Source organism: Dermacentor silvarum, chromosome 7 (genome assembly GCF_013339745.2).
Source record: "Dermacentor silvarum isolate Dsil-2018 chromosome 7, BIME_Dsil_1.4, whole genome shotgun sequence".
In the NCBI taxonomy this organism is placed as follows: Eukaryota; Metazoa; Arthropoda; class Arachnida; order Ixodida; family Ixodidae; genus Dermacentor; species Dermacentor silvarum.
Window position 1 is genome coordinate 160,202,220 of NC_051160.1, and position 26,640 is coordinate 160,228,859.

A 26,640-nucleotide genomic window follows, 5' to 3' on the forward strand; every position below is an offset into this window, starting at 1 on the left:
GTCGAAGATTCAAGAGGTGACAGCTTCGTCAAGCAGCCTAAAAGCAGCTTTTTCTCTCACGCCTCACCTTTCTGCATTGCACATGAAATAAATTTCTACTTTTAACTGCACCTTACCCATGTGACCGCTGATTTTTACCCCTCACTTTTGAGTCTCTTTTTGTTTTTTGTGATATTATTACTTATTTAGCACGACGTGTCTTTCAACATTTCAGTTGAAAGAGAGCGCTCGCGTCGTCTATTGCCTTTTTTTTTTGTCTCCGCCTTGTTGCACTGTGAACTATGTATCTATTCCAGCACGTCCACCATTACTGTTTTTTAAGAAACTCCACAGAATGGGGATGTGCAACTGATGCACCAGGGCTATGAAATGGCTAAATCTATTCAGCCATTGTCGTGCTTCTTTGTGTCGTACATATCACCATTCCTCCCTCCACAAGCATCATATTATTTGAACGCTTGTAAGCCGGAGGAAGAAGGTCCTGTGGAAAATGGTGACGATCGGTCATGCAGCCTTGATCTGCTAACCATTTATTTTTCTGTATATAAAATTGTGCATTGGGAACACAAGAGGCTGTAGGAGGTGCAGGGCAGGCGATGTCCCTTCAAGGCGTCAACTTCAGCGACGTTCGAGAGTTTGCTGGTGGTAGACCTCGGGACATAAGTGCGTCGACATGTCACATTGTGCATCCGCCTAACTTTTTATTTCATTTCCGCATAATATGTGAATTGTGTACGGCATAAACATAAAGTTTGCATGAGAATAATTTTGTGACCTGAGCGATGCAGCATAATAGCTTTCTTCGCCGGACTACAACAGATCACTCATCATACCATTGTTGTCATGCTTTCGCTGCCATTGTTGTCGTAGCATTGCCCCTGTCGTCACACCGATATTTACATCGCCTTAGCAAAATATGTTCCTCCATATACCTGTCGACGCTTTGTAGAACCTCAAGCTATTAGCCAGCTACCTTCAATGGTTTCCCATACTGACACGTGTTTTTATTTATGATTTTTCCAGTGACTGCCTTTCACGCGCTAAACAAATTAAAATTATCGCTCAATGCAAGACACCCAAGACGTGCCTGCATGGCTTCGAACTTATTCGAACGTTATTCTTGTTTCTACGTGTTGTGAATGTTCTCGCCGAGCTTTGTGTAATCAGATTGTACGCGCGATGCCAATAGTGTATTTTCTGGAAGGTATGCCAGGCCAGCGATTACGCTGAAACCTTCCCCGAGTTATGTATAAAAGCCGGAGGGTTTCTCCCGCAGATCAGATTTGGCGATCGCTGACTATGCTGGCTGCTATCGTTGTGCTTCGAGTCTCATTTCCTTTTGTGAGTACAGGCTCGCCAATAAAAAATTGTTTCGTGATTCACAGTTTTGCTACTGTGTTCCTAACCATCACTACAACGTGATATCTGGTGAAGGTGCTTCACCGTCTATGTTCCGAAAACCCTTCAATGCCGTGAACCTAGCCCCAACCTGAAGACAACGCAAAAGTTGCCCCTGACCATTCAGCTAGCCGCAGACTACAAAACCTGTCCCCAGAGCACGGAATTCTACCCGAGACGAACAGAAAAACCAAACCCAAGCGAGCAGTTACGATGCGGGACGCAGCAACCTCCACAGCCATCCGGTTGATCCTCGTCGGACGACCCCGAAACCTGTCTTGAGGCGTTTGAAGGCATCTCGACATTAACAATTGGAATGCTGAGGAGACGTTACGCCATGTATACTTCTACTTGGACGACACTGGCAGTACGTGGTTCGAGAACCGAGAAATCCACCCTAACAACATGGGACCTGTTTTGCAGAGGCATCCTACAGACTTTCAAAGCGTCGTGCGTAAAGGGCAGGCTCAAGCTCTGCTGGACGCCCGGATGCAGCTACCAAATGAGAACGTCGCAATCTTCAACGAGGAGATGACTTGGCTATTCCGCCATGCCACCCCGACATATCCGAAGAAATGAAGGTTCGTTTCCTTATGCGCAGTGTTAAGCAAGAGCTCTTCACCGGACTGATGTGCAACCCACCGATAACCCTAGTTGAATTTCTGACAGAGGCGAAGACACTGAAAAAGAACACCAGACAATTGAACCACGGCTTGATGAAAGATTCTGCGGAAGTCCACGCACTCTACTCTAAGGACCTACGGGAATTCATCAGGTCTGTCCTGCGCGAAGAACTATGGAATATCGTTGCATACTGCATACTGGAAGATTCTTGCATCGTTGCATAGTGCAGTGGCATCGTTTGCCGATGTCATCGTCCGCGCAGAAATTCAGCAGTCGCTAGGAGCTTCTGAACCACCGTAGCCTTAACCGGAAGCCATGAACTATGTCGCGCGCCGCCACATTTCTGCTTGACGCCCACGTCAAATCACATGACCAGCAGTTCACTTGCCAGACGCCGCTGCTGCCGCCACCGGTACGCTCATCGGCCCGCGCAACGCCTCGAGGAAGACGGACATTTGGCGCGCCCCTTAACCACAATTCCGCTGTACAAACACTACGGAGAAGTGGTCCATGTGTACCGCCGATGCCCATACCGCCAGATGGGATACGAGGATTGAGCTTGAACGCGCCGTGCCCGCGACAAGGGGAACGACCACGGGATATCGCCGAGTACCTGGCAGCAACTGCATCGAGAATGCGACGACCTTCCTGTTTGCCGTCGCCTGGCCACTGCCTTTCGTCGCAGCGCCGACCGTACACTGGCCGAACCCGTAGCTGGTCAGTTAGGCCATAACCGGAAAACTAAATGGAGTAACCGATGGAGGTGCGGTTGCTGCGGGTAGAAATGCTGAAGATCTACCACCGCCGACGACGACGCTTCAAGACCCAACTAGACGACGAAACAATGACACACCGGCACCCTGACGAAGCCTCGAAGCCAAGACTGCGCCACCTACCGAAGATCTGACTGCAAGACGTAACGGCAGGACAATGCGACACAGCCATTACCGGACGCGGCGACCAAACTACAATGAAAGACGGACAACCAGCGATATCGACGTGCTTCTCGAGGGCCGCGAAGTAGCTTTTGTATACACAAGAGCCGACTATTCCATCATCAATGGATCATTCGACGACAAGTTGAAGAAAGTGACGACTGCATGGGACGGCCCAATATCCGGGCAACCGGAGGACACCTAATAATGCCAACTGGAATCTGAACGGCAATATTTGTCGTTCATCACCGGACCTACCCTGCGACCATCGTTGTTGTTCAATAGGGCTCGCGAGACGTAATTCGCCGCATGGACTTTCTGAAACAAAGCAGCGCAATCACTGACCTGAAGGTGAAGTCGATAATGCTATTCGAAGACCAAGCGACACCGTCGGAGAGCTCACTGAGTCACCCTGCTTCCTTGTGCTCGACAATCAGGTCAGCATCCCACCTCGTTACCGTACCATCCTTTCCGTCGGCGCGGAAACACCCGCAGGCGTAAATACACCGTCAAGGGCGACCAAAATCTACTGCTCGACGGTGAAATTTGCATAGCAGGAGGAATCACCTGACTATATGGAGGACACGCAAAAGTGATGCTGATGAGCTTCAGCCAGGAGTGGAAACACATCAATAAGGGCACGACGATCGCATACATGGAGGAAATTGTGGACACCAGCTATGCGTTTGTCCTGTCGGATTCTGTCGCATCTACCTCGATTGCCATAGTACCAGAACCAGCCTTCGACGGAAATACAAGTCTCTCCATGAGTACGCACAAACAGCTCAAAAGTCTTCTCGAGATAAAAAGACAGCTTTTCGACGTCGTTGAGGATGCGACAAAAGCCAGTTGCACAACATCATATAATAATCGAAACAGTGTGCTCGACCACTCTGCAAGAACCCTTGCCGAGTTTCGATGCGCGAAGTGAAGTTATAAGTCAACAAGACGACGAAGTGTTGCTCGACGACATCATTCATCCGTCGAAAAGCCTGCGGGCATCATCTTCTGTAGTCTTGCTGAAGAAAAAGGACGGTACCCTGCTTCCTGCGTCGATTAACGTCGGCAGAACAAGAATCACAAAAAAGAGCTTATAACCCCTCCCACGGATAGATCACGCATTAGATCGGCTTTGCAACACTAAATACTTCTCGTCCATGAATCCCAAGACTGGCTATTGGTAAACAGAATTCGACGGGAGGGATCTCCAGCAGGCCGCCTTCATCCCGTCGGACGCCCTCTACGACTTTAGGTCATACCATTCGAGTTTTGCTTTTGCGGCTGCTGGGTCACAACGCCTCATGGATCCAGTGTTAGCAGGGCTGAAGTGCCAAACTATCTCCTCTACTTGGATGAAGTCGTTGCCTTCACAGGGAATTTCGACGATCACCTTAGGCGGCTTAAGACAGTATTATAGAGACCACCAAGTCGTCAGGGCTCACTCTGAAGCCGCAAAGTGCCGCTTCGCTTCCGATGAGCTTCCGATGCTCGGCTTACGACGAGGTCTGAACTACCGCTGCATGCACCAACTGCGGGAACCCAGCTGACTTTAACCTGTAATCTCAGCTGGGTTCCCGCAGTCGGTGTTGTAGTGGTAGTTGAGACACACCTGCAGAAGTTTGAAGCACGCCCACTAAAGCAGCCGCCGAAGGAGCCAGGCGTCTTGCGTGGAAAGAAGACACCGCAAGTGCACGTTGCTTACCCACACAGCGTTACGCATAACCTGAAGAAGGTTGCGAACCGAACGGCATAAGCATGGTGTTTCGGCACAGCAATAACATGTGCGGTTGTATTCGCGTATTTCATGCGATGAGCGCACCAGCAGCTGTGGAAAAGTGCATAAAAGCCTTATGTGAGCTGCGCTGTGGGACTGATACATTAGATCCAGCTAGATTGTAGAACATACTACGTAAGGCAGACAGGACGCTGCGTAAACGACCGCACACGGGAAGATCAGCTGGCTATCAAGAATAATAAAATGGGCCATTTACCCGCTCACTGTGCTGCCTGCATCTGGAAGACGCAATTTCATCTTACCAAGATACTAGGAAGAAGCAAGAACGCATGTGCCCGAGAGATCATGGACGCGTTTTGTCAAAAGAAAAGGTAGCGATTGTGTAAGTGACACATCTACAGGATGTTCTTTTAAACTATTTCCCTACCATGGGGAAAATAGGTGTTTTTGTTTTTTACGGCAGGTGTTTTTTATGAAGGAACTACTGCACTCTATTTAATGTAGTACAAAAAAGAAAGCAAAATAATTGCACTTTTCACGCATAAAGTTTATTAACGAGATGTATGTCATAAAAAAGATATAAATTGTTAAAATCAAGATTGTGCGATCAAATTGAACAAAGTTTGTAAAGACACGCTCGGTATCTACCAAGAAAAAAAAGGGTAGGAAAATTATGAGATACAAAATGTATTGTCGTCTATTAGGCACTACCTTCGAAAAATCAACATTTTTTCATTCAGCAGGTATACGCAACAAAAGCTTAACTGCAAGTACTACAATAGGATGCGCCGGGCTGGTGCTGCCGATTTTCCTGGCTGGTTGGCGTCGTCGTCGTTTTCAGACTCAAAGTCCGATGAAAAGTCAGCATCCTCTGACTCGCTGCTATTCGATGTATCCATAAGATCCACTTGAAATTAATTCGAACACCAGTTGGTGTGCTGTGCTGCTCAGCTCAGACCCAGAAGATCAACTGTGGGCAGTCCAGCGGGCCGACGACGACGCCAGAGCCCAAAGGCTCGTGGCAGACCCCTAGGCAGGGTGAAGCCCACCCTTGCCGGAAAAAGTAGACAGTTTTAGTATTGCGGAAATGGCACCTCGCTAAACGCAATAAAATAGCGGGGTCAGACTGCGCATGCTCAGAACGCTATTTCAGTTTTGCGGGTAGCGTGCGTCCGCTATTTTTCAAATATAGCGGAGACGCTAAACGCTCGCTAAGTTTCGAGCGTTGCAAACATGGTGGCACCCTCGGCCCGAGTGCTTGACATGCAGGCTCGTTTCAAGGCTTGGCGTGGATCCCACAGCTAGTTTGGTTGTCGAGCTGCTCAGTTTGCTGCTTTGACTACTCGCAGCTAGATGGTTTCGCGCTTAGCGGCGCATCGTTGTCTTACGCTACACTAAAACTCGATCGAACAGTGTTCCGGAAAGATTTAGCGTGCGTAACACGCTAACGCTAACGCAAGCATTTTCCACAATACTAAAGTCTCTAATGAAGTTTTTACCTACCTGCCAGTTCGGAGATATGCGCCATCAAACTCGCCGTAAAAAGGCACTGTTGTTCCAATTTCGTTTTTACCAAAACGCTGGTATACATTGAAGCAACACACTAAATGACCATGTATTTCGTCGCACACTTTGGGAAATAATATCTCGAAACTGGAATCATCCTGGAAATTCTTTTCAAGTGGATGCGTCTTGCAATCTCACGGCTATAATTTGTAATTGCAATATGTGTCGCAATGTAATTAGACAATTTTAGTAAAGCGCAAAGCAGCAAACGCAAAGAGTTAGCGTTAGCGCCGCCTGCGCCACACTGCGCAAACGGTGCTTGAGCTCTTACGTACGTACGCTATATTGGGATTTAGTGGTGAACGCCGTGAACGCTAACGCACGCAAGGGGAGCCTTACGCACGACAACATGGCGGCGCCAGTCGAAGTGAGAGCTGCCCGCTTCGGATCTATCGAGTCGTCGGCCTGCACTATTCGGCGCATTCGTTCCCACTAATGGTCGTGCTTGCTTTACATTTGTGTGATGATGTTTCGACAGCGGCGTACAGGTGACAAATGGGCGTTGTTTTCGATATACGTTCCCGATTAGCGACGCAGTAGGCTTAACGGCAGGGTTTACTCATGTTTGCTGTATCCGCCTCGATATGAAGCCCAAGTGTAGCTTTAGCGTTAGCGTTTTGCTCCCTTCCACTATTCTAAAACACTACCTTGTGCCGCGCAGTGCAGCCTTTCTTGCACTAGCATTGCGTCGCACGCTAACGCTAAAACAAGCGTTTTACGCTATACTAAAGCTCCCTAATAACTAAGAAGTTCATTAGTCAATTTTTGGTAATTAGTGGAATATGTGTTTCCATTTCTCGTGCTACTAATGTCCGCCTCTTCGAATAACCCAGCCCAACGATAAGAATTATGCGACCTGTCACAGGCGATTTAAAAAAAAATTCCGTAAAACTTAAAAATGAACAGAATGTATAACACTGTTCAGTGCAAAAAATGTAATTTTTGACTAATCAGATGCATTATATAAAGTTCTGCGGGGAAGGAAGAAGGGTATCCATCTACCTGTCTATCGAATTGTATGCACCTGCGCAATTCGGCTGTTTTGTAATGCTATATTTGTAACACCCAACGTTGCAATAACCAGTTGGTACTCCGCGCTCCTTCTTTCTGTGTGTCTCTTCTTGTGTGGTGCCCTACTTCCCAATTTTGGGCTTATCCAACGCCTCCTAAAAAGGCTAATCAATAGACAGTTTTAGTTTAGCGTCTGCAAGCAAATGTAAACGCATTACGTACGTAAAAATAGAGCTCTCATCATGCGCATGCTCCGAACGTTATTCAGTTTCTGCGGTTTACGTGCGCTACAATAACGTACGTTATTTGGCGAGTTAACGTTCGTAATGTTTACGGACGCTAAGAAATAACGTTGTCAAACATGGCGGTAGCACTGGCTCCCGCTTCAGCATGAATTCTCGTCATGGTTGCGCTCTCACTCTCGTAGATCACCAGTAACTATGGAAATGAGCTTTCGCTTTCTCTAAACTCACCTGAAACGTTAGTTTTGAGCGCATAGCGTGCCCAATTTCTGAGATCGTTCGACGATTCCGGTGACCATAAGCCTAACGCGACGCGTCCGCATACGTTGCCTGCCGCATCGCAACACCAGGATGGCTGCTAATGAATTGTCTCGTTCTTGGATAGGTTTGGCAAAACTCAGTCGCTGGCGGTGCCATGGTAACGCGAGTTTCTTCTTGGAAAACAGTCTACAACATGAAGGCTGTACCAGCAACAGGTGACACACTTGCACTTCACCGAGGAAGACGATTTAGCTCTTCTCCGTGAAGTGGATGCTTCCAACCTACTTCGAAATCCATCAAAACGGCAAGAGATTGCGAAAAAAATGGAACATGCGACGGAGAAGGTGTTCAGCAGAAGAACCCTGCGTGAGAGATGGAAGCTTCTGCTAGCGCATTTCGCCAAGAACGACCGGACTAGGGAGTCCACTTAGGTGTCCCCCCTTCGGGGTCAACTCTTGTATTTTCCTAAAATAAATGTTTTCACCACCACCACCGAGCATGTATTTGAAAGTTGGCACCATCGATTCTGCAGAATGTAAACACACAAACAAAAATAACGTTACGGTGTCTAGATGGGTAGGTGTGCCGACCGGCCCATCTGGAGTTCAGTTCACTGTCTCCGCGTCATGACGCAAAATTGGCGCTGCGGTCAGTATAACGGTTCCGCAGCGTGCGCCGTCTGCTGCTGGTGGCAGACGGTGAGCAAAAACTAAACCCGTATTGGAATAGTAGTATGTCGTCTGTTCGTGTCAGCTTGAAAGGTGAGTAGCTCCGAGTCTCTCTTACGGTTTGAAAGTTCCTAAGATATGTGAAATGTGGAACATCATTTTGTTCGACACATTTGAAATGACGCTATAGTGGCGACCGAAGAAGTCTTGTAGGTCAGACAGGCAGCTCGGGCAGGCCAGGCGACGCAAGCGCATGCACAGGGCTTCCTGGGCAGACGCTCTCACTCCTTGAGCGCTTGTCACGTAGTCCGGCACTTGCAACGCTTTCACAAGATCAGGGAAGTTCTGACTGAACTACGAGGTCGTGCCAGTCGGCATTACGCAATCACAGTGGTGCCGTTCGCGACTTGAAGTAGTCCATGTTGGGCACCTTAAGGCCTTCCACCTGCGTTAACGAACTTTGGGCTTTGATCGTTCGCTTGTTTGTTTTATTGCGATAGCAATTATATGGACACTCAAAAGCAGATTTCTGCCGTCGGCGTCGCCGTCGCCGTCGCCGTGAGGTTCCGTATGACGTCAATGGAGATGAAATCGTCGCCGCGCGCCGAACGCTGTATGTGCGAGTGAAAGGGCGCGAGGGGCGCGAGCTTTCACGGGGAGTGAACGCACGGCGGAGAACAAACGTGCGTTCTGCGCCGTGCTCGCTTAAGGGCTGCAGAAGTAAGCGTCTCTTTCCTCCTTACAATCACCATATATGTAGAGCAAACGCGCCTTCTTCCGACGCGCGAGAGGCCGTGGGGGAGGGGGAGGGGGGGAGGGGGAGGGAAGGGAGGCGAGTTTAGCTGCGGCACCAAGTGCTATTTATATCAGAGGCTCCGGCAACAGTCACCAACGCCGCACGCATTTTGAGCGAACGCGGGCAAAACGCCGAAGGCGTCGACAATAGTTCTGCCGTGTTGCCGGTGCTGCTGCATGTCCAAGTTTATACAGCTGATAAAGCTAATATCATTACTCCGTATAGCTCTCTACAAATTGCTATCGCAATGATGCTTCGCCTTTCAGGTGAAACTGCAACAACTTTTTTCTTACTATGTGTGTTTTAGCTTCTTGCTCTCGTATTTGTGCATCGCGACGATTCTTTCAAGAGGGGGCATTGACACGCGTCCTTATTTTAGGATGCGAAGCATCTTATGGTCGGGGCTATGTCCCTCCCTGCCTCCGTCCATCCATACATCCGTCGTGCTGCGTCCGCACCCCTACTGCGCATGCGCATCCTCCTTACCCCTCCTCTCCTTGTCTCATCTCATATCCTCCCTCCTCCCCCTCCTCTCTCCTTGTATCATCTCTCCTCTCGGCATTCTCCTCTCCGACGCTCCTCTCCTCTCCGGATTGCGCAACGAATGGCAACATTTGGCGCTGAGCCGTGCTCCCTCAAGGGCTGCAGAAGATAGCGCCAACCCTTTCCCTTCCCTCAAGAACCACTTATCATCATCATCATCGAATGGCAAACACCTGCGGCTCCGCGCGCGATAATGCAAAGCAGCTTAGGTTAGAGGCGCGACGGTAGGCACCCCCGAGCACCGGCAAGTCACCAACGCCGCGCGCGTTCGGTTGCGAACGCGGGCAAAACGCCGACGGCGCCGACAACAATTCTCCGCGTTGCTCGTGCTGCTGCATGTCCAAGTTATACAGCTGATAAAACTACCTGAGTCGACCCATGGCTGTTTCGCCTACTTTCTCGATTTCCCGATACGGGAAGATGGCGTAATTTTTTTTTCTTTTTCGCGGGATGGCATTTCAACCGCTAACGTATAAGTGATCACTCACCGCAAGACGCGCAAGGCGCGTCTGCATGATTTTAAACTTACTGTAAAGTTGTTGATTCTGTCTGCTGTTGATGTTCTCGCTGAGCTTTGTCTATTCAGGTTGTATTCGTGACATGAACAGTCCTTGTATTTTCTGGAAGTTATGCGAGCACCAGCAATATACTGCAAAGTTCGACGAGTCATGTGTAAAAGCCAACGCGCTGGACCCGCTGATCAGGGGCGCGATCTTGTACGCGTTCCAAAATGGAACGGAGGCGTTCCGTTCCATGGAGCCGCACACGATTGGTCAATTTCAACCGCGACGTTCAAATTGACCAATCGTGTGCGGCTCGATGGAACGGAACGCCTCCGTTCCATTTTGGAACGCGTACAAGATCGCGCCCCAGATTTCGATGATCGCCGACTGTGTTCGTCGCTATCGTTGTGCTTCGAATGTTACTGCATTTGTGGGCACGGGTTAGCTCAATAAAGTGTTAGTTTCGTGATTCACCGTTTCGCTACTGTGTATTTCACCGTCACTACAATGTGACGATAAGATTTTACGACCCGCCTTGGTTGCTCAGTGGTTATGGTGTTGGGCTGCTGAACACGTGGTCTCGGGATCAAATCTCGGCCACGGCGGCCGCATTTCGATGGGGTCGAAATGCAGAAAACACCCTTGTCCTTAGATTTAGGTGCACGTTTAAAGAACCCCGGGTGGTCCAAGTTAATCTGAAGTCCCCCATTACGGCGTGCCTCATAATGAGATGGTGGTTTTGGCACGTAAAACCCCATAATTTTTTATAAGATTTTGGCATTATATTAGTATCGTATACTGCATAACAGAATGTTTTAGATTGGAATAATTATGTGACCTGTACGACTCAACGTCTTAACGTTTCTTCTCCGGACTAAAAGAGATGAGTCATCGTGCGATTGCGGTCATGCTATCGCTGCCACCGTTGTCATAGCATTGCTGCTGTCGTCACACAGACACTGGCCTTAGCGAACACATTCATCCACGTATCTGTTAACGCTTTGCAGAACCTCAAACTGTTGGATAGCCAGCTACCTTCACATGGTTTAGCATACGATGGGTGCCAACAGTGAGTAATATGTTTAAGTTCTTGCACTTCATCATCGGCTTACGCAATACCTCGCTCTGCTTTATCGCCTGGAAAGGTTAGATGGAGGGATGAGGAATAAAACATTAAGGTAATGAAAGGAAAAAATTATTTGGTAAATAGAGTCCGGTTCGCTACACTTGCGATCACCCCATTCGTTTTTCGATAGAAAGACCCTCTCACCCAGTCACAGCTTACGGCAGTTCCTACAGTGGACATCCGATTGTTTACTCATACTGTAACTGCAAATTGTACACTGCACCAATGCAAAGCAAATAAGTTTTTCAATCAAGAAATCTGCTTCGACAAGAAAGATCACAGCAAAGTACTTTTCTCTGCATACAATGTCTAAAATAAACCTTGACGACGTGCCTAGTTCGTTTTGAGACTTTATTTCAAAGCCATAAGAAGATACATGAAGAAGCTCTTGAGCATGTTGTAATTTTCAAATGATTATAAATTCGACATGTGCCAAAACTGTACAAAATAGTCGTGCTTTATCTGAAGAATATGGGCGTTGCAGCAATGCAGCAAAATGAAGGCGAGCATGGTAACAAAATATCTTGCATATCTTGAGGTACGGTAGTTGCGCAGCTACATGTATAAAATGTCATTCCATACTTAAATGGCTCTACACCTATTGCAACGCAGTTATTTTGCCGTGGTAGTCGTAATAAGAGGTTTATGTTCTCTGTGCTAAATGTGCTTTTCGTTGCTGCTTATGCAAACGTGGATGTGGCCTGAACTCGGAACAGAAGTTGACACGAGCAAATCCATTTGCACGGTCGTTTATATAAAGAAATTGTTGGCTAACGTTGGCACTTTACACCCCCAGGAGAAATTTTCTCTAAATAGGGGTTTCATTCGAGCAATTACAACAGGAGTGACTAATGACTACAAGAAACAGTTACACAGGGTGCGCACCTGAGTTAAAACTGTGAAATGAGACTAGACTTTTCTTGCCGACGAACAAGACGAAGAGAAGGAGGGCTAAATATGAAGTAGGTGTCGCCCAAAAACAGAAAATGGCTACCATGCCGACTCATTTTGCTGAGTCGATTCCAAAGGTAATGTGCTGCTCGGCTGAGCCGCCGTAGGTTTCCAATGAACAATGTCTAATGACATAATCTAGGCATGACCAAGCCTCCTCAGTTAGCTCTTTTGAAAAAAACATTTTGCAGGGCTGTTAAATATATCTGAAAAGTCGGTAGCGCTGACAGTAAAGCAGGAACTTTGTCTAGCACATGTCCACTGCGAGTGTCGAGTCTCTCAAACAAAACGGAATAGGAGGATATTGAATAACTGCCAAACACCACTAAGTTTTCTGTAACAGCCTGGTCTTGTCAGCTGTCTAGTTCCTAAAATATTTTCTCATATTTACTTACTGACACTTTTTTGTGTTATATATCAAAGGGAGGCAATGTTTATAATGAGCATGCCTACAAATAGGCTCTCATTTTGTCCATATTCGCCACACGTCTTAAGAGACCGCTCCAGAAACAAATGGTTAACAAAAGGAACATTAGTGCGACTGTATTTACTTCGCCGTTACTCCTTGCATGGTGTTCAGGGTTTCTTGCTGCGTTTACAGTAGAGCTACAAGCAGAGCAGTGATTTGATGCGGCAATTTGCACTTCTCTCTGCCGATGAAGTGTTTTATTTCGTTTGATGTGTTGCAATTTTTGTGCTTCTGAACGCTGTCACTGGTTGGATTGCTGCTCCTGTGTCCTGGCAAAACACACATCAAGGTGAGAACTACCTACTTGCTTTCGTGTACGTGATTCCCCCCGAGATAGATACTCTTACGGTTCAAATGCCAACGGCTTTTGAAGCAAAGAAGTTATATGTATGAAAGGTCATGCTATTGAACATGGCATGAAGTGGAGCTGCAAGTCGCTCATAAAGGTGACAGAGCTAAGAACGTGGATTCATTAAAGGCACACAGAAAAGAGGAGAGGCGAGGAATTGCAAGTGAATTACAAGAATATCGCAATTGTTCTGCGCATATTTTTCGTTTCCTAAACTTTGGAACATTCGTGGGAATAAATAAGCAAAATGATAAATAGCAGCACCCTGAGCATTTTGCAGCTTTGTTCACTACGGTCAGAAAGTAGCCTGAGCCATCTTGCGAATAGACTAATTTGCCACAAACATTATTTTCTTAGGGACAAGCAAACAACGTTTAAACCCTGCAATTGAAGGAGCGAAGCACAGTAAAATTATAGAACATCACCAGTGAAATGTTCTCTCAAGGCCAGCAAAATAGAGACAACGGCAAAACGCCAAGACGTTCTTGTGGTTTGATTAATATTCTTGCTATGCTGGAACACTTCGCAAGAGCACGTTTCATATTAGCAATGTTGCACACATTATTCGGAAGAAAGGGGACAACCAATAGCAAGTGTGAGTTACGAACACGAAGCTTAGGGCGTTCGGCGCCTGTCATTTTATCCTCAAGAACCTCATAGCATAAATACATGCTTGAGCTGCGCACTGCGGCCTTGTGGCTATTTGAGATGGTATACAATGCATCTAAGAAAGCGGACAATTTTAGGAATCCATGAAGTTCAAACACCACACCCCACGTTTTAAAGCTCTACACAGCCATTTTAAGATCTCTACGTCATTCATTGCAGTAATTCGAAAATCATGTTTCAACTGAATGCCGCTACCGACGCCAGCTTGCCGAATAGCAAATCGTACTTTTTACGATAAGCAATTACTTATTGCAGCACGCACATTTTCGGATTTACTGCAATTTCTCTGCCCTAACTGAGTAACCACGGCATCCTTGGAATCGCTGTCACCTTGCAATGTTCATTCGTTTAGTTTTTTCTTTTTATTTTGCTTAGTGATTCCAGTGCCACGTGAAGTACAATGACTGGTAAACTACTTTAGTGCCTCTACTCGGCCCCACCATAATATGTAATAATAATAATGTTTCAAACAAACGTAAATTAGCTTAGATAATAAATATGTATGTACGTATTCAGAGTTACACCGACCATCTTTGTATTGACTTGTCCAGCACAAAAAAAAGAACAACACGGACTACCAATAACCACACACGGACAGCGCGTCCGTGTTTTTTCTTGTGCTGGAAAAGTCAATTCAAAGATGAATCAGAACCAACTAGCCCCGCTGTGAGTTCTGTTATCTGAAAGGCTGTGCCGGCTTGACTTCTCTGGGAGGAATTGTGTTTTGGAATAAATGCCGAGATGTTTTCATTCGTACCTAAGGTGAGCTAGGCTAGAGGCTGTTACAGCTTCTTTGAAAACTAGCAGATTTTTACAGAGCATTTGCAAGCCTGTAGGCATCCTGTAGGCAACTTCCCAGATTTTGCGATTAGCTGCTGAGGAATATAGGGAGTCATACGAAGAGTTGTGTGCCCTGTTCCCGTGTCAAAACGAACTACTATAATTCCACACGCCGTAGGAAGAAAAGCATAAGAACATGTTGGAAAACACGCACTGTGGTCTGTCTGATCGCAATATTGAGCAATTGTGAAGCGCCCAACTGGGCTCTATGGGCGATAATTGTTTTGGGGTTACAGAAACCATATGTAACTTCTCATTATGACAATATTTCTGAAGGCATGTCATAAATAATGTAGTTCTAAATTCGAACGCTCAAGCATGAAATATATACTGACACAGACAAGAACCCTTCTCATGCAATACTACAAATATTCTGAGCTTAACGTTTTCAGCCATCGGCTGTTGTTAGTGGGGCAAAAGGCTAGGACAGGAAAAAAGAATAGGACAGGAAGAGGCGCTTTTTCTGCCTGTTTCTTTTTTCCTGCGCTAACCTATGCGGAACTAGCATCCACAGTCATGCACAAACTAGCCTATCGTCGTGATTTGCGTTCCAGCTCTACAGCAACTGTAAAAACAAAATCTAAAGAAGAATGTAGTTCTGTTCCCCATTATGCAAACCTGAAATTACACCACAATGCGGTTTGTGTAAAATAGTTTTGCAGAATAATTTCAGTCGAAAGTACTTCAGGTAAATTGGCGCATGCTGTAATTAATCTTTTTTCAGAAATTGAGAACGTTACTTCAAGGCCTGTTTTTTTTTCACAATAAACGTGGTTAAAGTTTTTTACGACCAAAAACCGGGATGAAGAAAAATACCAGGCAATTACTCCTGCTTTTTGCCACTGCTTGTTGGGGCTCTACATTTCAGGCCATATAACCAAGCAAAGCCAGACGAATTCTGTTTGTACACAATGCTCACGATGAGCGCAAGTCGAACACAAAGTAAGTTCCGTCGTCGGGGCTACTGGCTTCTTTGAGCGCAACCTGGAGGCCAGGGACTCTTTCGTTGTAACCGCAAGCAAGCCGGCAGCTGCTCGGGTGACCACACTGGAGATGACCGCACTTTTCTGGAAGGTAGCCAGGTGCAAACTTGTAGTCTGCAATAAGCAAGGTATACCGGGTGATCATTTTTCAGATTTATATAATTTTTATTATTCACCTATGGCAGTCGCGCATTCTGAAGGACCTTAATAAAGTTTTTCCATAACATGCCATACCTATGGCAGAAAGCATCACTCCATTTGCTGGAATATAGAAAGAGGCGGACATTACTTGCACGAGAAATCGAAACAGACCTTCAACGAGAACAGCAAATTCACTCGTTGACTTCTTAATTAATTACCTTACGGCACATATTGCAATTTGCGAATTGTAGCCATCATTTTTCAAGGTGTATCCACTTAGAATGAATTTTCCGGATGACACCACCGTGAACCATTTCCGAGATATTCATTGCTAAAGTCGGCGATAAAAAATATGGTGTTCGAGTTACTTTGGGGCTTCCATGCAGAAAAGAGCATTTCGTAAAAGAATTGAGTGGAACAACAATGCATTTTTACCGCGAATTTGATTGCGCGTATCTAAAAACTCGTGCCATCAAAGTTCCTACGGCAAACTTCGGCTATGTTTCGCAAATTACGATATGTGCAGGAAAGTAGTTATTAAAAGTTAATTAGTGGAATTAGTTGATTTTAGATTTGTAGTAACTAATTTAGTTATTAGTTGAAAGGTGTGTCGATTTCGCTTGCAAGTAATGTCCGCCTGTGAATATCCCAGCTCAAGAAATGGAATTATGTTATCTGCAACAAGAGATAGCTACATATCGGTGAAGCTAAAAATTATCACCCCATAAATATATATATGGTCATGATATATAAATCAATAAATAAATAAGCTATGTATGAACAAGAAGAAAGAACACTGAGGGGCTTGATATCCAATAATAATAAACTATCTCATCGGCGGTCAGTTGTTTTTCATCGACTTTCATGTGTTTATCACTTCTATAACTCAATTAGGAACCACAAATATCTTCCCTTATGCTGTCCTCCCTGTTATTGTCGGCCGTCAAGAAGCGAACAAACAATGACAGAAATGACAGCATAGGGGCCATTATTTCTACCTCCTAATTTATTTAAAAATGATAAATAAACAGCAATAAAAGTAGATGAAAAAGAATTGGCCGCAGGTGGCATACGAACCCGTGTCTTCACATTACGCATGCAATGAGAAGACATGTGTTACCACTTAAGCTACCGCGGTTCCCTTTTTACCATCCAATTTCCGAGGTATTTACGTGTGTCTATTGGAACTAACCCCGGGAGTGTTAGCCAGTGCCACCACTCACGGCATGACAGTGGATGCATAGCATGCTATCTACCGCAGGCCTCGCGTTGTACGTGAACGTCTTGGGAAAAGCCAACTGTTCAATAAACCCGCACATCCTACCTGAAGACATCAAAGCTGCTGGATTCAAGGCTTCCGCTATGTAATGAATTAGAAGAAAGCTAACCGAGGGGCCCGATTTCATTACGTAAGCATTCTTTGGCGACTACCACAGCAAAAGCTGTCGGTCACGCAAAAAATGTAATGCCCTGTATCAGCACAAAATGCGCAATTTCCGAAGTTACGACATTTAATCCTTATACTAGTGTAAATATAGATCATTCGTAGCTTTATAAACAATAAGCAACGATTGAAACAAAACAAAAAAGTGATGAGAGCTAAAATCGTTCTCGTCAGGCCACCTTGAAAGCTTACTTTGCCGCATTACGGTTTTGCGTGCAGACAAGCCTGCTGTGGGGTTGATTGGTATAAAAATATGCATAACTGATTCGTAGATGTGATAATGGTTTAATGATAATACTAAATGATTCGTGGCGCTAAAAGAAGAACTACTGGGGACCTCACTTTCGCTGCGTCAAGGTCGTAACAAAAAGGTAAAACAGAAAATAAACTGACAGAAAAAGTTGCAGTGGCTTAGCTCGGCTATGCCAGGATATACGTAGCGTTAGCAAAGGTTCAGCTGATTATTCTTAGCTTTCCTGGTTGTCTCCTACGCTCAACCGCTAATTGCCAGGCAACTACTTCGGGATCCGATGAGTCAAGATTCTCCGTTCTTCTGCGCTGTTGAGCAGCATTTGCGCGCTCCTTCTCCATGGCTATACCACACTGGCAAACGCCAGTCAGAAGCGCAGCGGCTACAGCGCAGTGTCAGACGGCGACTGCACAGCGAGCGCGCGCCGGCGCCAGTGCGTCTACCACGGCTACGACGTCACTCCTCTGGAATGCGCAGACCGGCGGCGGTGAGTCGCGCGCGGCGGCGGCGAGTCGCGCGCGGCGGCGGCGGAGTGCGCGAGAGGTGCCGGCTCCGGTGGCTCCGGTGCGCAAGCCGTGTGACATCACTGATCCTTGCGCATGCGCAGCACGGCTCTTGACGTGCCGCGCGAAACGGGCTTGGCTAGGCCAGTGTAGCTAACGCTACAAAAGGGGAGAAACAGCTGTGGTTTAAAGCGGTTGCGGCGGCGTGTTCTGGCTCATTTGATACGATCGCTTTGAAGCGGCCATGCAACTTACTGGCAATGCATCTTCACACCATTCAGTACCGTAAAGCGATCCACAGGAATACACAATCTTGGAAAAGCAAGTAAGCAAAAATGACGTAAACAGTAGAGCAAAGAGTGCTTACGCATTGGTAGACAATTCTCAACATTTCTATACCATTTTATTAGTCATGTGATAAGAAGACAATAAGCAATGACACGAAGAATACCATAGAGGGAAATATTTGTAGTCTTTAACTGAATTAACGAAATACTAAATAAATGGACACGAAAGTGAAAGGATACTAACGACGCTCGAGAACAAGTTAATGAACGCGGAAAGAGCGGCAGAATGAAGAATGTTAGGCGTAACGTTAGGAGACAGGAAGAGATTGGTGTGGATCAGAGAGTTATCGACGATAGCCGATATTCTAGTGGACATTAGTAGAGTGACCTGGAATATTGGAGAGTGTCCAAAGCGCCGTCCGAATGCATGGGAGGAGCGAGGGCCTTTTTGTGTGAACTCCCGCGCCACGGCGCTGCTGTACCGGACCCGTGGGCTTTCTCAGCTGCCGAAGCTGCGCCAAGGCGGCGGGCGTCTGCTACGAGCCTGATACTTTGGCCGCTATTAGCCAACATCGCAATAATTTGGGTTATAATAAGTAGAAGGCGCAAGTTGGAATACGCGGGTGCAAGACAGGGGTAATTGGAGATAGCAGGGAGAGGCCTTCGTCCTGCAGTGGACATAAAATAGGCTGATGATGATGATGATGATGATGATGATGATGATGATGATGATGATGATGATGATGAAGTACCACGTCACCGCAAGGTAATACCGCAGTGACTCACCGCACAGAGAACGCGTTTGCCGGCTGTGAATACGGGTATTTTGTCTATTTCCTTTTAGCTCACTTGGTCCGCGCTTACGCGGCTGTTTGAGTAACGCATTCCGCGCGCTTTCTTCATTTAGTCATGCGTGGAATGATCATCGTGAACGTGCTGCAGAAGAAATAAGCTGGAGATCGCGATGATAACCAGGAGAACGTAGCACATATGGGTAGCTCATGCTAACGCTTTTACACCTATTGTTTTCTTTCTTTTATATCATCCATTCCATTTGTTTTACGAGACTGCCTCCTGCGCTCTGCTCTTTCTTATTAAGGCGAAATCCTTAACTGGCTCCTGGGAAGCGGAATGTGTCCGTCGGCGGGGCCGCGGTACCAAAAATAAATACAAACCACGCAACTTTCGTGTCTCGTTCACTTGGTATATATTCCAATGTATAGCGTGGAAAGTCACAAATGTGTGACTAAGATGACTGATGGGTCATGGCATTAGTAACTTGACATACTTGCATTCACGCCGCGATTAACGACAACAATATCAGGTGTGGTACAAACCCACATTTTTCGGCCAGAAATCCCTCTTGTTGTGGGGGTGTGACGATAAGAACGTTTTGAATGCCAATCTCGATCGTAGCGTGTCGAACTTGCTCATATATCATGAATAACTGACAGCACAGGTAAAGGGTAATAATAGTAATGATAATTTCTGGGGTTTTATATCAAAAATCACAATATGACCATGACAAACGCCGTATTGGAGGGCTCCGGTAATTTAGACCGCCTGGAGTTCTTAACGTGCACCTAAATCTATGTACACGGGTATTTTATGGATTTCGCCTCCATCGAAATGTAAGCCGCCGTGGCCGGGAATCGAACCTGCGTCCTCGAGCTTAGCTGTCCAACCTACCAAAGCCACTAAGCTACCACGGCGTGTAGGTAAAGGGTATGCGAGAAATATACGGCGGCAAAAAACAAGACAAACCAAAATAAATGAAAACGCTAACAGTGCAACATTGTTGTACGTACGCCTCATTTCATAGTAACGAGCGAACGTCAGGAAATGAACGTGATGCATTACGGATGTGCAACTCGTCTTTCGCCTTCTTGTATTGCAAGTGCGCAAACACTAAGCGAATTTTAACATGAAAGTAAATTTTAGGAATATTCATTGCGTATGCTCGCTGCTTCGTACACAACAAATATACTTACTAATAAATAATTACATACTTGTAGTTGCGTAATAAAAGAGGCAACTAATCACCAGAACATAAACTCATCATGTTTTACTTATTGAAGGTAACTATTTTAGGGATATGTAGAATAAATAGTGATATTTGTAATACATCAAAGATTGTAATCTTCAAGACGATTTTCCACTCAATATAATGCAAGCACAAACATCATCACGTGCCATGAATGCTTGTTAGTTTATGTAAAAAATCACACGTTAAGCAATAACTATTATATAATGAGAAATTATATGTTGGTAATTTCACAGAGGATTTGCGGATTATTAAAACAACTCTATTGCTACAATAACTTTTGCTTAATAAATGAGGGAATAGCTAGGCCAGTAGTAGCTATCTATTCATTTCAATGTAGAAAAATATATATTTGTTCACCTTTTTATGTTTTTACCAATTGCCTGGAATGGCTTTTCTTTCGAATGTCTGAATTTGAAACCAGCTTCGTTCACGGTGAACCTTAAGGTACATCGTGCGCGAAGTTGTATTGAAGAGATAGCGTACAGCAAGAATTGTTCGTGTACGCTATCTCTATTGCGGCGTTAGAGCCGTCTCTGCTCCTTCTCTTGTTTCCCTTACACTTTCTCACGGCACTTTGTCAATAATAAAGTATTGTCGAGGCTAAAAAATTATGAATAAATACATACGCATATCGCTCTAAACCACTACTGACCGTGAGCGAAATGCGCGAAGTGGTGAGCGAAGCGGTCACTGCACGCAGGTATTTTACTGGACTCCACGAGTAATTCACTTTTTTTCGTTACTCTTATTCTTGCAAGCATGGTGCTATTGCCCGCGTACTCATGCGAATAACGTTTCTTTTTTTACGTTCTTTCCTTGCGCGGGCTCATTTAGCGCCTTTCTACGCACGCAGTTACCGTGATACCGTTCCCGAACTGTAGCACCGGAGCTAGGCCGCGCTGATGAGTTTGATACGTTAGTTTTTGCATTATCTTGCTGCCCAATCACAAAGAAACGCTCAAAGATGGGTAAGCTCCATGCAGCACCACACTGTAGAAGTTAAATAGAGTTTAAGTGCTTTGCGTGGAAAATGAACGCAAAAAACTACAGCGCGTAGCAGACGACCCTCGCTTCTCGCGCGCTTCGCGAGCGCGAAAAGCCCACGGGTCCGGAGTAGCAGCGGCGCGGCGCGGCAGTTCACAGAAAAAGGCCCTCGCCGGAGCCGGCGCTTTGGACACTCTCCCATATTCTAGATCACTCTAACATTAGGATAAAAGGACGGAGCTCGGCGGGCCATGCCTATTGCAAAAACCAACGTCTTCTAGTGTGCAAGCAGAGTGTTTTTTGACATTGGATCGCAATGGCACGGCCGCTGGATAAAAAAAAGGACCTTTTTTTTAAAATCCAGTGGTCGTGGCACTGGGGATGCTGGCGTTCACTGGTAGTCACTGGGACACAGGTGAGATCGCTGGATAGAAGCTGGGTCACACTGGACGAGACGCTGCTTGACGCTGGGGCGCACTGGTGCGCGCTGTACATGCGCTGGTTGTTGCTGGAGTCAACGCCTACTAAATAAACGTTGCTGGAGTTCACTGGCTCGTACTGGTAACTGCGCTGGTTGCATTTGTGCCGTACTGCTTCGAGTGCGCAAGGAGTATGCGTGCTGCGTAATATTAAATACATCACACAATTTTATGGGCAGGTACTACTTTCCTGTCCTAAATAACGCTATATTTCTTTGTTATAAATGCCTGTTTCGTGTCGATGCTTGGAATAAAAGTGCGTGAGCCGTCAATGCATATCATCACCAGTCTATATTTATGTGCACTGCAGGATGAAGGCCTCCCCCTGTGATTTCCAATTACCCCTGTCTTGCGCTAGCTCATTCCAACTTGCGCCTGCAAATTTCTTAACTTCAGCACCCCACCCAGTTTTATGCCTTCCTCGACTGCGCTTCCCTTCTCTTACTATCCATTCTGTAACTCTAATGGTATGCCGATTATCCATTCTACGCATTACATAGCCTACCTAGCTAAATTTCTTCCTCTTAATGTTAACTAGAATATCGCTTATCCCTGTTTGCTCTCTGATCCACAGCGCTCTCTTCCTGTCTCTTAACGTTAGGCCTAATATTTTTCGTTCCATCACTCATTGTGCGGTCCTAACTCGTTCTCGAGCTTCTTGTTAACCTCCAAGTTTCTGCCCATATGTTAGCACCGGTAGAATGGAATGATTGTACACTTTTCTTTTCAACGACAGTGGTAAGCTCGCAGTCAGGAATTCGTAATGCCTGCCGTATGCACTCCAACCCAACTTTATTCCGTAAATTTCTGTCTCGTGATCAGGGTCCCCTGTGAGTAACTGACCTAGATATAGGTTCTACTTTACAGACTCTAGAGGCTCACTAGCGATCCTGAATTCTTGTTCTCTTGCCAGGCTATTGAACATTGCGTGTCTTCTGCATATTAATCTTAAACCCCACTCTTAGGCTTTCTTGGTTAAGATCCTCAACCATTTGTTGTAATTTGTCCCCATTGTTGATGAATAAGACAATGTCATCTGCAAACCGAAGGTTACTGAAATATTCGCCGTTGATCCTCACTCCTAAGCCTTCCCAGTCTAAGAGGTTGAATATTAGTTCTAAGCACGGAGTGAATAGCATTGAAGAGATTGTATCTCCTTGCCTGACCCCTTTATTGATAGGTAACTTTCTACTTTTCTTGTGGAGAACCAAGGTAGCTGTGGAGTCCTTGTAGATATTTGCATATATGCCCATGCATATATGCGACAGTAAAGACCACTCCCGTTTTGTGCATTTCTCTTTTGACTGTGCGGATAGCTATATTCATGAACGAAATTACACAAACGCAGCTAACGCCTCGTTTTCTAGTAGTTTGTATGCAACCGATGACTGCGAGTTGTCGCAGTGTTGTGCAGTCGACACGAAACCCAGCTGTCGTTCAGACGCGTTCGAACGGACCCCATAAAAGCGTGCCGCTAATTGATGTTATTGCACGCTTAACAAAGTTGAGGTGATTCGTGCGCTTCCACTTTCTCTAGTTTACTAGACAATAATAGTTAAGGGGTTCTGAGGCTCAAATACAAACATTTTAGCTATCGCCAGGTACCAGAGCAGAGATCGTTCACTTGCACCGAAGGTTATGCCTACCGTACCCGCCGAGTGCGTCTACACTCTATCGGCCCGTCTGGGCACAGGAATCAGCAAGTCCATCGAGGATAAATCACTCTGTATTTCAGCTTTCCCATGGGTGTTTGTAAACAGACCATTTTTTCGTGTCTACAGTGTCAGCACAACAAGCGATGAGCGCCGATGTGACGCGTTGTAAATTTGCGTATATGCGCTGTCGCCGAAGGCTGCCAAGAGCACTAACCGACGCTCCTCTGACAGAGATATGTGACTACACAGATGGGTCGATTGAAACGCATTGTCAGACTAAGGAAATGTTGCATTTTCCTTACGCGAAAAACAAGAAACGGCTGTCAAAATCGGCAGTAATAGCCCGTACAGCGTAGCAGGTTGGTGATTCATTTAAGATTGTTTTTCGAAGTTAATGTAGCAATCGCAAAAGCAAATCAGTTTTGCAGCACTTCGAGACCTGTACTAATGAATACGGACAACTTTATCTTTCTGATCAAGGCGTAAGATTTAGTTGCGGGCGATAGCGCATATACGATGTCTGTGCGAGACATGTCTGTGTGAAAAACCGCGTCTGCATTTTGACATGGCAAATGATTCATCGTTTACCACGTACTGGCGTGCCGTAATCATAAGGTACGGGGCTTGGTATCTGTAGGTCAGGCGATCTAATCCTAGTGGTGGTATATTTTTTTGTTCTTTTTTATTGCATTAAAACGCTCTCTGTTGCTTTCTGCATGAAAAAAATTGTATACGGCAGCCAGGCACCGCGTATTTCTCGCCCAGGAGCTGCATTTCACAGCAGTACCTCGCGCCCAGCGCCTCTCAGTATGCCGCGCCTTGTCAGCACCCCAGCATCCAGCGCGTGTCACACAGGCCCATAATCAGCCATGGCACTGGATACTGGATACTGGGTTTTGCAATAGGGATGTAATGCGTAAGGTAGATAACCGGTGGACCACAAGAGTTACAGAATAGGTGCCAAGAGAAGACAAGCACAGTCGTGGAAAGCAGAAAATTAGGTAGGATGATGAAATGAGGGAATTCACAATGCATGTTGCAATCAGCAAGCGCGAGACAGGGGGAACTTTAGATCGCTTTGAAAGGCCTTCGTCATGCACTGTACATAAATATAGGCTAATGATGTTGATGATGCAGCAGTTCTGAAAGACATATTAAAATGAAGGTTTAACCAGCGTTTCACTGGTGTCACGTGTTTCGTCAGACACGTGACGAGTATGCACATCTGGTGGTTAAGTGCGAGTCGTTGTGGGACAAGGCGGCGCCGAAACACACGCGGCTCGCACGCTGCAGGCAAGACTAACAGGCGAATCTCGGCGGCAGCCCATGACGGTGCGCGCATTTCTAGAAAGTTCCATTGTATTACCAAGCGGTATGAGCTTGGAAACTCTCCAACTGTTTCCCTACCTAAATCTATCTCTTGCTGTGAACCAAAAAGCACAGAACAGGTGCAACTAAATACGAAAAGCTTGATGCAGCTTTTGCGATTACGCCAGAAGGAAAGCACTCACAGCTGCCAATTATATTCAGCGCAAGTCCCGCTTTGCAGGATACCAGCCAAGCTTTACAGATATTTTAATGGTAGATAAGAACCGTGTGCTTGTTCTAATAAAGCCGACAAACAACCGTGTGCTTGTTCTAATAAAGCAGACAAACTGGCACTGATGTACCTTTAAGGTTCGCTGACGTTGCCATTTTTTTCAATGCTGTTTGTGACCGGGAGCGCCGTCTCCTTCTACAGATGGTAGACGCCACGCAAAGGACTGCTAGAACTGACGCTGCGGACAAGCAAGCAGCCATCATCTCCACTCGAACACATCGCCCTGCAGAGAAAAACACCTTCGGATTAATAACCTGCAATTCGCTATCTTACAGATATACAGTCTAAATCTAGACGAAAGCATGCTTCCTTCCCAGAGAAAATAAATATTTCCACAGACAGAGTAACTGTAGCGCCACAGTTCATAAATATCGTTTTCACCCAATTTTCATGCGTTATGCGAGGCGTGAATTTGGTTTTCCAGTTTTCCTCTGTGAACTGTGCAGGGCACGTTGAAGCAAATAGCTGCAAGGTTCATCGCGGGCAACCACGACAACAATATTAGAGGTTCGCAAATCAGGAAAAATCTGGGGTGGAATTTGCTGTCCACACACCAAAAATAATATGGTTAAAGCTTTTACACAACATCAACAGGAGTAACACAGGAATCGACAAGAACATATTGTCACGCGCTAAGGCAACAGCAATCAACAGTACCAGCAGCCAGACACAAAGAATGCGAAGGGATGGTTGTTGTTGTTGTTGTTGTAGCCTATCACGCCTGTGGCTCCTACCCACGGAGGGGGATTGGCCAAGAAATGGGTGGATTATTCCAAATTAATATTGAGGATACATTTCCGAATATCTATGAAATTAGTATTCAACAGCGTAGAGTTATATGTTAAAGTAAATCAAGAAAGTCATATCGAATGAGTAATCAGAAATTTGAAAGTACAAAAAAAAAAGAAAAGGATAGAATTTAGCAGGGTATTCGTTTGGAGTCTGTAAGGAACGTTTGGACGGCGAAGCAAGCATCCCTGTGGCTGAATCCCAAAGTGGACGCCCCGAACGAAAGAATATTAGGTTCTGTTAAGTCCAGGCCAAGCCTTCGAAAAGGTATTTCCAACAATCGTTTTCTTGCCGCAGTAAAGCGGCGACAAGATAGAAGAAAGTGGTGTATCGTCTCTTCCTCATTACAAAACGGGCAGAGGGGGGAGGGAACCAAACCCGACCTGTGTAAGTAGAAATTTAGGGAGGGTATACGGCAACGTAATTTGGTGAGAGAGACCTCAAGCATCGTTGTGTTACAGGATTCGCTACGCCAGGGAAATATCAGGTGCTTATAATCTGGAGAAGCAGTCAGAACTGGGTTTGATAAGGCTTTTCTAATTGATCGCATCCGAAATCTAGCCGCCGTGATGTGTGCAGTCACTGGTAGAATGGGAAGAACAGGGCCGGAAAGAGAGGTCTTTGCCAGTGAATCGGCAGTTTCATTAAAAAACAACCCTTTATGACCAGGTAACCAAATCAAATGAACACATTGCACATGGGCAGGAACTAGCAAGTAAAATAGTTTTAGCATAGGTGAATCATTAGAGGCGGTAAGGGAAGAGCAAACAGAAAGGGAGTCAGTAAGGATAG

The 26,640-nt window shown here is 45.9% G+C and overlaps 2 protein-coding genes across 2 annotated transcripts in view; both read right to left on the reverse strand.

Moving 5' to 3' along the window:
• LOC119459313 (uncharacterized) overlaps positions 1-26,640 on the reverse strand; it is a 294,125-nt gene that overhangs the window by 110,789 nt on the left and 156,696 nt on the right. The window lies entirely within an intron of this gene.
• The window catches only part of LOC125947038 (uncharacterized), a 36,697-nt gene continuing 24,776 nt past the window's right edge, over positions 14,720-26,640 (reverse strand). Inside the window, exons 2-3 of the mRNA XM_049671319.1 lie at positions 25,130-25,282; positions 14,720-15,783 (exon numbers count right to left, since the gene is read on the reverse strand). Of these exons, the coding sequence (XP_049527276.1) occupies positions 15,602-15,783; positions 25,130-25,282 (335 nt within the window). The 3' untranslated portion in view covers positions 14,720-15,601. The remainder of the gene's footprint in view (positions 15,784-25,129; positions 25,283-26,640) is intronic.